General features: G+C 32.3%; 1 protein-coding gene across 2 annotated transcripts in view; it reads left to right on the top strand.

The window, feature by feature from the left end:
- The window catches only part of LOC106460503 (insulin receptor substrate 1-like), a 103,332-nt gene that overhangs the window by 44,751 nt on the left and 45,501 nt on the right, over positions 1–13,080 (top strand). For both annotated transcript variants that reach the window (XM_022387253.1, XM_013920212.2), the window contains exon 3: positions 1,045–1,360. In XM_022387253.1, the coding sequence (XP_022242961.1) occupies positions 1,045–1,360 (316 nt within the window). The remainder of the gene's footprint in view (positions 1–1,044; positions 1,361–13,080) is intronic.

The raw sequence follows: 13,080 nt of genomic DNA, 5'->3' as shown, positions 1-13,080 counted from the left end.
TATATATATATATATATATATATATAACATATATCATTTGGAGCATGTTGTTAAACATTTCTACACCAATAAGTCCAGTCATTAAGCTAATATTACTGCCACCTGTTGGTAGAATTAGAAATAGTAGTCATTTAATTATCAGTAGTGATATACTCTAAGATTTTTTGTCATTTTCAACAGAAGAATATGTGTTTACCCTCAAATATTGTTATAAGTGCATGAAACAAGAAAAAGTGTGAATTTTTACATTATTCATCTAATATCATTTGCTACTCCTAAAACACTTCTGTAACTGGTTAATACATTTGAGAAAACTGAACATTTTTTTATTATACGATAAAAGAAAATGTAGCATACTTTTTTGCCATCTTTTAGGTTGGCCAAAACACACTCTATATGAGTATAGCTGTACAGTAGAACCACTCACTGAGTCATTGTTAGGTATCTAAAACTCTCCAGAAAAACATTCACTATATGTTTAAAATCGTGCAGGAGAACCAATCATTTTGTCATTTTTGGGTTAGCTAAAACTCTCCAGAACACCACTCACTATATGAATAAAACTGTGCAGTACTACTAATCTTTCAGTTTTTTGTTTTTTTGGGGGGGGGGGGTTCAAACAATTAAAACACTCAATATATGAGTTATACTGACTAACTTAAATCCTTTAGATTAGGTATTTACTTTAGTGAAGGTGTATGATAAGTATTTCAGCTTAAGTGTGTGTGACTTGTTTTTTTGTATTTTATATTTGGAATAGAGAATAATATTGAAAGAAATGATGAATAGGTTAATTTATTAGTTTTGCTTATCTAATTGATGTTATTCATTACATATAACACAAAAGGCCAAATATTAAAATTTATAAAATAGCTCAACCTTGAATTTATAATAATGTCATGCCTATCAGATGATTTCCTTGTATTATTATGCTTCTAGAAATTTTCCAAAAGTCTGAATATCTTAATACTTATGTTTTCAATTTCTAGTTTATTTCATTTTCACATAGTTATGGTTGTTGTTATTTTTTCTTTTTGATACTAGACGATGAAGAAGAAGTTCTTTGTACTGAAATCACAATCTGCTTGTAGTCCAGCAAAATTAGAATATTATGACACAGAAAAGAAGTGGAGAGCAGGGGCTCTCCCAAAACGGAACATCGTCCTCAAGACTTGCTTCAATATTAACAGGAAATTTGATGCTCGACATAAGTTTGTCATAGCCCTCTATACGAAGGATGACTGTTTAGGACTAGTGGCAAATAGCCAGGTGGAGCTGGAGGAGTGGCTCACTGCACTCTTGGAACTCCAACATTATGGCAGTAATACACCTGGAGACAGCAAACCCAAACCTTATTTTGGTAAGATATATCTTAATCATGTTAATATGTAGTTTTTTGTAACACTGTTTGAATACAAGCCTTTTACTACTACTTTCTGTTGATAATTCTTTTTTGCTTTTATTGAACATCTACATGTTATTTATATCAACCTCAGTGGCCAAGTATTCAAGCTTTGCCTTTCATGGTCTAAAATTTGAGAACAAGTAATTTTGAAAAGTTGTACATTATATTAGAGAGAATATGCAAATATATTACACAGTGATCCAAAGAGATTTTGAATTTTGTAACAATTATTACTTCTATTCAGAATTTTGTTTTGCAAACAACTGTGACACTGCATTGAGTGCATTCAGTAGGAAATCATTTTGAATCAACTTCTATAGCATTTGACTTTGAAATTTGTGTCTTCTTGTAGGCCCAGAGTTCTTATAAAAAACGTTATGTATTACAACTGACATTTGTATTTTGATGATTTTCTGAATTTGAACATATGTTTAATTTTCAGAACAATTATTTTTTGTTTTTAAAGTGTGCAATCATTTTATCAGCCACAGATATGGCTCGTGTCATTTTAGTTACTCTTGCTTCTTAATTATTGTTTTCTTACCTTTTGATGTCTGACTAGCATATGAAGAATTTAATTTTTAATAAGTGGTATATTCATCTACTTTTGTTTTTGCAAAAAAACAAAAATCACAGAATGCTGATTTTTGACATAGTTCTTGGAACCAATTTATAATAGAGTTGATAACGTTTTAGTTATGCCCATGTACATCTAGAATGCTGTCTAAACCAGAATCTCTTTTAGCATCTTTTTCTTTTACTTGCATGTAAAACATTATTCCCAAAATATATATATGTAGACATATTCTCTGCAAATATTTTTTGTTTGATTGATTTTTTTTAACTTGTGTACATTAACTAAAGGTAATTGTGTGATTTATAAAAATATGGATTATTATATTAAGATCTTGTATCAATTTTATAAGTAGAGCTGTACAAATATGTTAACAGTAAAATTTCAGCAAACAAGTTTTATACACACACACACACACACACACACACACACACATACATACATACACATATATATATACACTCAAAAATTTAATGCCTGTTAGAATAAGCTCAGTAAATTAGTGTATTTTGTACATGATAGTTGCTTTCGTTTTGCCTTTTAATTTACTTGGATTCATATTTTATAGGATGCCATAAAAAAAGGTATAGTTATGCAAATATTCACAATACATACTATCAAAAACTCATATTTATTTCATATTTCTGTTGGAAAAGACTAGAATTTAATCCACTGAGCAGCCAATTGGGTTTCAAGTTTGTGTCATGATGACAGGTTTTTTTGGTTTTTTTCCCTTGTGTTATAAATGTCAAGGTTACCTTTTACCACTGACTTCATAATGAAGATGTGGTTGTGGTTTCCATGTGTTTGTTCTTAAGTGTCAGAAACTTGCTACTCAAGTGCAGTGACTGGTTTGTTGTTGAAATATGTTTTTAAGATTGTAGGCTCTTTTTTTTTCCACAAAGTTTTGAATGCCAAAAAAAAATAGCACTTTGTAAGTTAAGACGAGGAATTGTATAAATATGCCATTCATTTTTTTTTTGTTGCTTCATCATTTATACCTGGTCTTCATTGCTTATCTGTATTACTGATTTTTGTGGTTATAGTTAAGTAGAGCACTAGCTGACAATTTCAGGAGTTTCACTGATAGGTTCTTGTCTCTCATGTGGAGACCAGCTGCCTTTCAGGAGATAGAAGAGAGTTCCTCTATTGATGCTACCAGTGGCCTTGTGGCTATGAACTGCCCTATTGATTTCCTGCCTGTTGCTTTCCTTAGCTACACCATAGGGTACTTTGTTTTCCAGTAGTCTCAATCCCTCTGAATGTCAATGAAGACCTTTCATGGATGTCACATTTGCCTCATTAATGCAGAGGAGGTTGATATCCTGCCAGCACAGTTGTGCTGGATTTGATAAAGAGGCTTCTCTTTCAACCCTGTCATCTTCCTTCCTCTTTAGCTTTACCCCTGTATGGCCTGACACATACTATCAGGTGATGACCATACCATCCAGTTAGTTAGTATTCTGCCATCCATTGGGGACCAACCACTCCGAATTTTATGCAGTACTGCCTGTGAGTCAGTGGTAAGTATTATGCTGGTGGAACTGTTTACTTGCAATTTGTTGTTTTCAACAATCCATAGGTGAGTCAGTGGTAAGTATTATGTTGCTGGAACTGTCTACTTGCAATTTGTTGTTTTCAACAGTCCAGAGGTGAGTCAGTGGTAAATATTATGTTGGTGGAACTGTCTACTTGCAATTTGTTGTTTTCAACAATCCAGAGGTGAGTCAGTGGTAAGTATTATGTTGGTGGAACTGTCTACTTGCAATTTGTTGTTTTCAACAATCCAGAGGAGAGATTGCTTTATGACTTCCAGCTTCATCCTTGTGCTGCTTTTGGGAAGTTTGAATGCTCTCTCAGCCTTATACAGAATGTTGTTGCTCATTGAGACAGTGAATATCCAACCTGCTTTCTTGCTGTCTTTGGTGTAGCAACCACCGGTGGCTATGATGACAGATGACGGTCTTTAAGTAGGTGCTGACAGACATTTTCTATTCATTACTCTATGGTTATAATAATTTCTTTAATGTTTTAAGACAGGAACCTTGTATTAGCATTTCTACTATACCATGATAGCATTCACATCAAATAACAGGGTTATGGGTAAAATATAAATTAACATGTTCATAAATTTACAACTGAATTTTTTTAGACAAGCACAAATATAACTCTTTTCTTTGGCTGGTAATTTTTATAGAATGCTTGAATCCTATAGTGATAGCAAGTTTAATTAGAAACAGAATATGTAGTCTACTAAAATTTTAATACACAGAACATTGAGAATTTTACTGCTTGTTATGCAGTATCGGGGATAACTTCTTTTTTTTTATTGTTTATCCATCTACTTGAATGGATTATTTAAAATAGATTTTGTTAAATACGTGGATATACCGATAGGACAATCAGCCACTTGTTCGTCAATAATCTGATTTAATTTTTTCCCGCTATTACCTACTTAGGATTCTTTGCGGCCCTTTAAATTTGTGTAAAATAAATAGTCAATTTTTCTTGCATTTTTCAATTATGTTTTAGACAACCATAAAAATCAAATTTTACGTATTTTTTCTTTTAAATTGAACTTAAAGATGTATAGCGTGAATCGTATTTTCGTTGTTTCGTATACAGTTTAACTAGAGTAAGCCATGAATATTACGTGTGTGTGTGTGTGTGTGTGTTACGTCATACGTATTTACCAGCATCTGTAAAAATCCGGTGATCAAGACTGTAATAAGTTGCGTAATATGTGATACTAGAAACAGATCACGCTAATTAACCTTATTGATCTAATTGATTATAAACTCCACAGTTTGTTTTCCGGTCTTGAGAATGAGTATATTTAGTGTGTAAAGTATTTTCGTTGAAACAATATTAATCCAAAAATTAACGGTTTGATATGGAATTCGCGTTTTTCTGAACAACTTGTATCAAATTGATTGTGTGTCCCTGACTAAATGTACGAATCACACTAAAAACATAAACTAATATACCACGAATATTGCATTTAATTCTACTAATTACTGCTGGATTATCTTGCGTATATTACTTAATAAATTAATTATTTCACTCTCTTCTTTTGACCAGGTTTTTATTTACTTTTTTATACTCTGAGTGTATAAACAAATATACCACGAATATTACATTTAATTCTACTAATTACTGCTCGGTTCTCTTGCGTATATTTCTTAGTAAATGAATGATTTCACTCTCTTCTTTTGACCAGGTTTTTATTTATATTTTTATACTCTGAGTGTATAAACAAATATACCACGAATATTGCATTTAATTCTACTAATTACTGCTCGGTTCTCTTGCGTATATTACTTAGTAAATGAATGATTTCACTCTCTTCATTTGGCCAGTTTTTATTTACTTTTTTATACTCTGAGTGTCGTAACAGACTAAAACATAAAATTACTCAATCCGATGCTCTATGCATGTATATATATATATGGATCCCACCGGTTATGAACGGTATATAAACAAGTCGTAATTCGATGGTTAAATTATTTATATTTTACTTATTACTTAAGCATAAACACAAGGTTGAACTGTTAATACGAAAATACAAGATTTTGCACATAAGCAAAGACCTTTTCCCATCAGAACGTTTGAGTATTACCTTCGTCCGTAATATAAATGTGCGTGCTCTGCACTACAGATCATGTTATACTAAGCGTGAAACTTGAGCGTTTATAACCTAATTGGGTCAGCACGTCAGTCACTCGTATCTACATATTATTAATCGTTTGTCAAAACTTATTACCTAAACTTTCGCTATATTGTAATACAGCGTAGGAAGTCGAATAATAATTTAAGCATCACTTCTTCAAGGCCATTGAAATTATATTGAAACACGGCAATCTTTTGATAAAGGAAAACGAAATCCCGCCTAGTTTCAACTGTTTTGTTTTCCTGCATGCAATACTGGAGCTAAAACCGTAGACAAATTTACAAAGAGGAAACCAGTAATAATAATATAGCAGTGTGTTTATGGACTCGTTATAACATCAACATACATTTACAATAATTAAAATTTTTACAGTTTTTACCGCACTAAATAATAAACAAATTTATTTACATAGATAAAGAAGATTTAACCAAAAATAATTTTTGTTATCCGCGAAAACTAAATCCTGAAATAAAAATGTGCAACAGACACGTGACAGTTAATTGAAATTACAAGAAAGAATATAAACTACTTTTTTTTTTACCCAATCACATAATTAGCACAACAGAAAACTTGGAATAAATACCCATCCATTGGAAAACTAGCTATAAACGCCACATAACGTGGCCTAAAGCCATATAATACAAGAGACAAGCTCAATTTTATGATTCTGGAACGACTAGATTCACGAACTCGGTCTAAATAGGAGTCTGCAATTTTTGTTTTTTTTCTTATTTTATCATAATCTAAAAATTTACCAAAAATAAAAAACAAAAATGAGCGATTAGTTACAGTAGAGTGATAAATAAAGTTCAATAAAATTGCACTCGGTAAGTACTGAGCATGACTATTATTACTGTAGTTACAGTAAAGTGATAAATAAAGTTCAATAAAATTGCACTCGGTAAGTACTGAGCATGACTATTATTACTGTAGTTACAGTAGAGTGATAAATAAAGTTCAATAAAATTGCACTCGGTAAGTACTGAGCATGACTATTATTACTGTAGTTTCAGTTTTACTCTCCCAAGGTTTAAAATGCAAGATTAAAACACCTTCACTTTGTTGCTGAAACTTCCATATTGTCATACGACATCAAAACTAAATATGACCACGAGTAGACTGGTAATTTCCATGCCCAGTCTGTCAGTCCGAGTGTTAGCGGTTCGCTCATGTTACCACAAACAAATGGCCCCTCACTTTGGGACATACGTATGACACATAAGTAGTGAGATAAATTGTAAGCCAGAAATACAGAATGCTTTAGGGAAACTTAGATGTGATTGGCCTCTGTGGCTTGAGAAATGTGGGTGTTTTCAAAGTGTGGTAAAATGTGACCTGTATGAGATTGAGGTTTGAAACAATAACCAGGTCTGAGTAATTTCAGAGTGTGGTAAATTGTGAACCTGTATTATATATATAACTACTTTTTGGTAATTTAGAGACCTTGTACATCATACCTAATGCTAAAAATCAATTTTCATGTAGTCTATAATACCAATAAGAACTTTTTTTTTCATAAGTTAGAAAAGTTAGTACTTGTTAAATAATATGGGATATCAGGATTTTGCAGTCAATTTTCAGTAAATATATGCATAAGATCTTAATAGTTTGTTTAGTAGTAAGAAAGCCTGAACTCATGGTTCCATATCTGCAAGGGATATGATGGCAGAAAGCAATTAAAATATAAGTTGTATAATAATTTCCATCACTAGCATGTATATTTATAAGATTAACAATAGGTGTAAATAAAAGAAAGTGAATAATGTATTTTTCAAATATATATATATGTTTAAAAAGTTCAAGAAATAAACAACCACCATTATCATTACTGATTTAAATATTATAAAAATTTTACACTACATGTGAAAATCGTTTAGTTGATAATATCAGAATATGTACTGCATCCCATTGGGAATTCTGAATAAAATTTTAAACAGAAACGTAATCTAATATATATGTTCATTAGTGGTTTGGTCTTAGAATTTAAATAGCTAACACCTGTAAGCAATGCTCTTAACAGTATTAAATGGAACTATGTAACTTGGACTGATTCTGTAAAAAGTAAATATGCAAGTCATTACTATTGTCCAGAACAAGGAGATCATAGACTGCATCTTGGTTGCCACTTCTCAAGAAACCATTTCAATAATAAGTGACTTGTACTTAAAAGAATGGTTGATTCAAATAATTATTCTGTTTCAAAAGGGGGATCTGATCTTAGTTTGCTGATTGATTGTTTTCACTGTTCTGATTCAGACCTACACAGCCCAGAAACTTACCAGGATCTCATTCAGTATCAGAGCAGTCTGCCCTCTGAAATGTGATGGCTGACATTCAATCTGGCATTAGCCTAAAACACCCAAGTAGTTTTGGAAACTGTTTGATAAAGATCCCTGCAGAAGCTCATCCACTACAAATGTGATTTCCACAACCATTACTTAGAAACACTAATTGTAATATGACTGTATCACCATATGTAACCAAATGTGCATAGGGTCGGTGCATTGGACCAACACTGTATTGGAGAAAGAATGTTGACCACAATTCCAAATTTACTATGGATGCCTACATGAGATGTGGCAAGGTTTCAGTAATATGTACAATTCTGTTGAACAAATAAATAAAATCCGATTTCTTACAAAGTATTTGTACTTAAGATATAACTTTGAATTGCTGATGTCAATCTGGCTCAAAGTGTGGCAAGTCATAGTGCAAGGTGACGTTTGTGTGAAGAATAAAGTACTTTTGTCCATCTTACAGTTTATATATTGTATTTGCATAACCTCTATAACCTCCAAAATATATACCTACAGCTTTTTAGTATACTCTAATTGGCATTTACTGTTTTCTACCATGAAATGTCGCTAAATCATCAATGTAGGTTAAAATGAATAATTGTTAACTCTGATGTCAAATATATAATACCACGTTGAATGGCATTCTGTAAAATGTCATAGCATGCACACTTTGACCCTTACCCTTACATAGGACTAAGACCACTCGGGCAATCAAGTGACTCATTTTATGATTACTCAGTTTACATGTGTAATCAGTAAGAGGGATCCTTTATGTCTACAAGGGCTTTTCTAATAATTTGACCTATCCAGTATAGAAGACTGGATCTACCTTGGATGTCATATTTTGATCCAGAATTAGAATACTGAACTAAGTCACAAGTTTCAATAGTTTCTTATTCTGCTATGAAACTATAAATAGACTTCTCTTTCCCAACACAAGTAAAGAAAGAGAACTTTAGCACTTTTACTCCTGAATGATGCATTTTAATCCTGTTTGTTTAATTCTAAACAAGAATAACGATGTGTAGTTCAAGAGATTTCTCGAAAGCTTATTTGAAACAGAAACTTTTTAGCAGTTTGACCCATCTCAGAATTTTTAGTAAGTATTTCTTGTATATAAAGTGTTTTCTTCTCCTCTCCTGTTTTTAGTCCTCACTTATGTTTTGTATAGTTTCTGGAAACTTCATAAGAAGACATTACTCAATGAGGATGTTTTGTTTTTTTTGTTAAATATTTCCTAAACAAATAACTTTTAAACACAAGAGATTTATTAAAGAAGATAGAAATTGTAGTATGATTTACTTTAGTTTCAACCTAATGTGTATAAAACATTCAGTAGAAAATGTCAAAGTTTAAGTTGATCAGTGTTTTAATTCTTACAAAAACAATTGAGTTATTTCATTATGATCCACATCCCATGTCTTTTAAAGTGGAGCTAAATATTATCTAGTAAAACTGTTAAAATCATAGATGATATTCAACATTAAACTGGTACACAATTAAAACATTTTATTTAGGCCTATCTATGGCCTTAAAAAAGTTGACGACTCTACATGTTTCAATGTTACAACATCATCCTCAGCGTAATGTTTTTAATTGTGTACCAGTTTAACATTGAATATTATTTATAATTTTAACTTTATACATAAGTGCCAAAATACTAAAAGTAAAACTGTCCACAAGGTACTTTAAGCTGCTCTAAAAAATGTGAAAAACAAAACACTTCATTTTCCAAAATTTTTCTTAAAACTTTGTCAGAATATAAGTTTAATGGGCTTCCTCAAAATTTATTATTTTTAACAAATTTAGCCAGTTTCCCAAATTTTGATTGAAACCATTTTATGTTAGAGTCAGAAGTTTTTTTTTTGCACGATTCATGGTAAGGTTTCTCATAAAAGATCAATACAAATCTAAACAAAGCTTTGAAATTTACTTCACTGACATATGAGATGTAATAATTATTCTTAACTAGCTGCGAGCAGTATTATCTTATTAACTATTAGTTCTAGTTTGTGGCAAGTATATAGTGTTTCATTAGTTATCAGTTGATTCAGTTTGTTATGAGTATTGTTATCTAACACTAATTATGAGTTGATCCAATTGGCTACAGGTATTGTCAAATTTTAATAACTGGATTTCTTAACTCGGAGATAATAAAATTTAGTAGTTTATATTTGAGAATTCACCCTTCTTCAGGACCATGAGTTTATTGAAAATCACTTTGTGCAAGTAATTTGAAAATCTCTAAATATTACACAGTTGATGCTAGTTATCACAGAGATGTAAAGGATTTTACAATAGTGATAGTGGCTACAAACAACAGGAAGTAAAGAATGAAAGAGTGGGAGTGGCAACTATAGTTTAGATAAGTTAATAAGAGTGAATTAAGACTATTTGTATAAACTGTAAGCAAAATGTTTGGAATCTAGAAGATTATTATTGAGTGTACCAACTGACTTCTTTTAATTTTGGATATAGTATTTTAGTGGTGATACACCAGTAAATGGTATCTCAACTGAAGGGTATAAAATGTCATTGTACTTGTTTGGATAACAGTCCTTGGTACAATGGCGAAGCAACGAAAGCTAACTGAATACCAAAGAGGAAAAATTATTGGATGTACTTTGTCAGGAAATTGCCTCAGACAAATCACATTGATCCTGAATATACTCAGAATCAGGATGTTATTACAAATAGGAAGGCTCAGTTATTTTTGTAACCATTCCCACCAAGATCCCAAAGACCACTCAGCAAAGTAGTCAAACAGAATCGACGTGCCAATCAATATAACAGAAGTTGTCCAGAAGTTCATCCTATTGACTAGGACTGTAGTCTATGGTTTTCTGTGGTCATGCTGCAGTCCACAAGTCTCTCATCACGTCAATCATCAAAACGCGGCTCCTAAAACCTTGCATTGAATATGCTGATCGTAGTGTTGTCTGGACATGTGGAGCAATGAATCACGGTTTACGATATTCATGTTCTATGAGCGAGTGTGAGTGTGGCAACAGCCACATGAAGTTGATTGTGTGGTACCGGCTGTAAAATAATCTGACAGCTTTGTCCAACGGTTGTCGTCGATTGGACATCATACTTCCGACAAGTGCCTAGATAATGCAGCACTTCAGCATTATGGCAGTTTTGCGGAAGTGGAGCTTGGCTGTACCAACTTGACATCGTTCCTTGCCGCTCTGCTCGGATTCGTGCAGACTGGTTTCTGGATGATGACATGAACCTATTGCCGTGGCTGGCCACTATTCTAATTCTACGGAGCCACTTAGGATGAACGTCAATTTCGGACTCAACACCAGGCCACGACTCCTCCGTGTAATGGCTTTTGCATTGTAGGAAGAATTGTTATCTGTTCCACATACGTTATTACCAGGATCTCGTTGCAAGTATTTACTGAAGCAGTCATCCAAGCTAACCAAAATCCAACCTAATCCCAATCAGTATATAGGTGGTCGTACACTTTCGGTCATATAGTTTGTGTGTGTGCATGTGTGTTATAGTGTACGTGGCCACTGAATCTTTAATAGGTTGAAAGCATTGATTTTTACGCTATAAATTATTAAAAGACCACTAACTGCCCTGATAGCACTTCCTAGCCTGACACATTTTATGCCTTTTCCTACGAATCATTTGCATAATAGCTTTTAACGAAAAATTATGATTATAATAGTTTATATGGTAAAAAAAAGATAAATTAATTAATTTTGCCATGATATGTGATAAACTTAAATGTAGCATTATCAACATACCTGTAAACTCACTCAGACGTTATAAAATTACGACCTTACGTTACGTGTACGGAAGCTCGATATTTTTATGTTACACGCTCTAGTTATGTGCACGTGACCAGTATTTTAAAAATGGACGTTAATAGAACTTTTATGGATCTAAATTGTTATATCAGCAAGTAACGGACAGTTCTATACAACGGAACATTTTTGTAATAATAGTCGTGAGAGAAACACATCTGCTTTCTGTGAAAGTCCAAAAGTTGTTAGACCAAATGACAGAGGTTATAGGTTGCACATTCACTATTACTATTAGCTGAAAAACTAACTTGAGTTTCGGCGCTTCCGCTTATGAATAAATTATCTTTATTTTTTTGACGAAGGCTCTGTGCGCCGTCGGCCATTGTTAGGATTTTAAAACAATTGTGAACGGACAAGTTTAACTATAAATCAAAATTTGTTTATAATTATGTACTTATAAACTAATCCGACTGTCGCTTCGTAAAGGGATTGAAAATCATCATATATGGCCTCAAAATACAGGTGTGATAATCCACACATTGTAGTTGCATGCAGTCATAAATAGTAGTGTATTCAGGCCAGTTTAAATTTAAAATTCTGAATGTCCAGCTTAAGCTGAAAGGTAAAATTCCATTCAGTGTATTACAGTATTAAAGGTTATTCAGTAACTATACAGATAACACTTGTCCTCTTCTATATCAATAACTCCTAACAAGGATGGTGCAATCCGATACGTCAGACTAACTGAACAAACCGTTTTTGGCGCCGCTACCTTGTTTCATAACGTTATCAGTTTTTTGTTGTTTTTTTTTTATAATACACTTTCGTGATAAAAATAAAAGAATAAATATGTGTACTTAAATAAAACCCTAACACAAGTGTAGGCAAAGGCCCGAATATTTGTAGCTGCATTGGAGTTTGTTTGTTTTTTATTGATTTATTTAAAATTATTGGATTATTTCACATATAACAATTTGAAAATAATTTATTCGTTGAAAGAGAAAATAAAAACTTGCAGCAATTGTCACTTCTGTGGATGATAGAAGAAATATAAATCACATAGATGGTCACTTCTGTGGATGATAGAAGAAATTTAAATCACATAGATGATCACTTCTCTGGATGATAAAAGAAATTTAAATCACATAGATGGTCACTTCTGTGGATGATAAAAGAAATTTAAATCACATAGATGGTCGCTTCTGTGGATGATAGAAGAAATATAAATCACATAGATGATCACTTCTGTGGATGATAGAAGAAATATAAATCACATAGATGGTCACTTCTGTGGATGATAGAAGAAATATAAATCACATAGATGGTCACTTCTGTGGATGATAGAAGAAATATAAATCACATAGATGGTCACT

This window comes from Limulus polyphemus, unplaced genomic scaffold, assembly GCF_000517525.1.
Source record: "Limulus polyphemus unplaced genomic scaffold, Limulus_polyphemus-2.1.2 Scaffold782, whole genome shotgun sequence".
Lineage (NCBI taxonomy): Eukaryota > Metazoa > Arthropoda > Merostomata > Xiphosura > Limulidae > Limulus > Limulus polyphemus.
The sequence above is the reverse complement of the archived record's forward strand: the minus strand, read 5'-3'. Positions and strand labels throughout refer to the sequence as shown.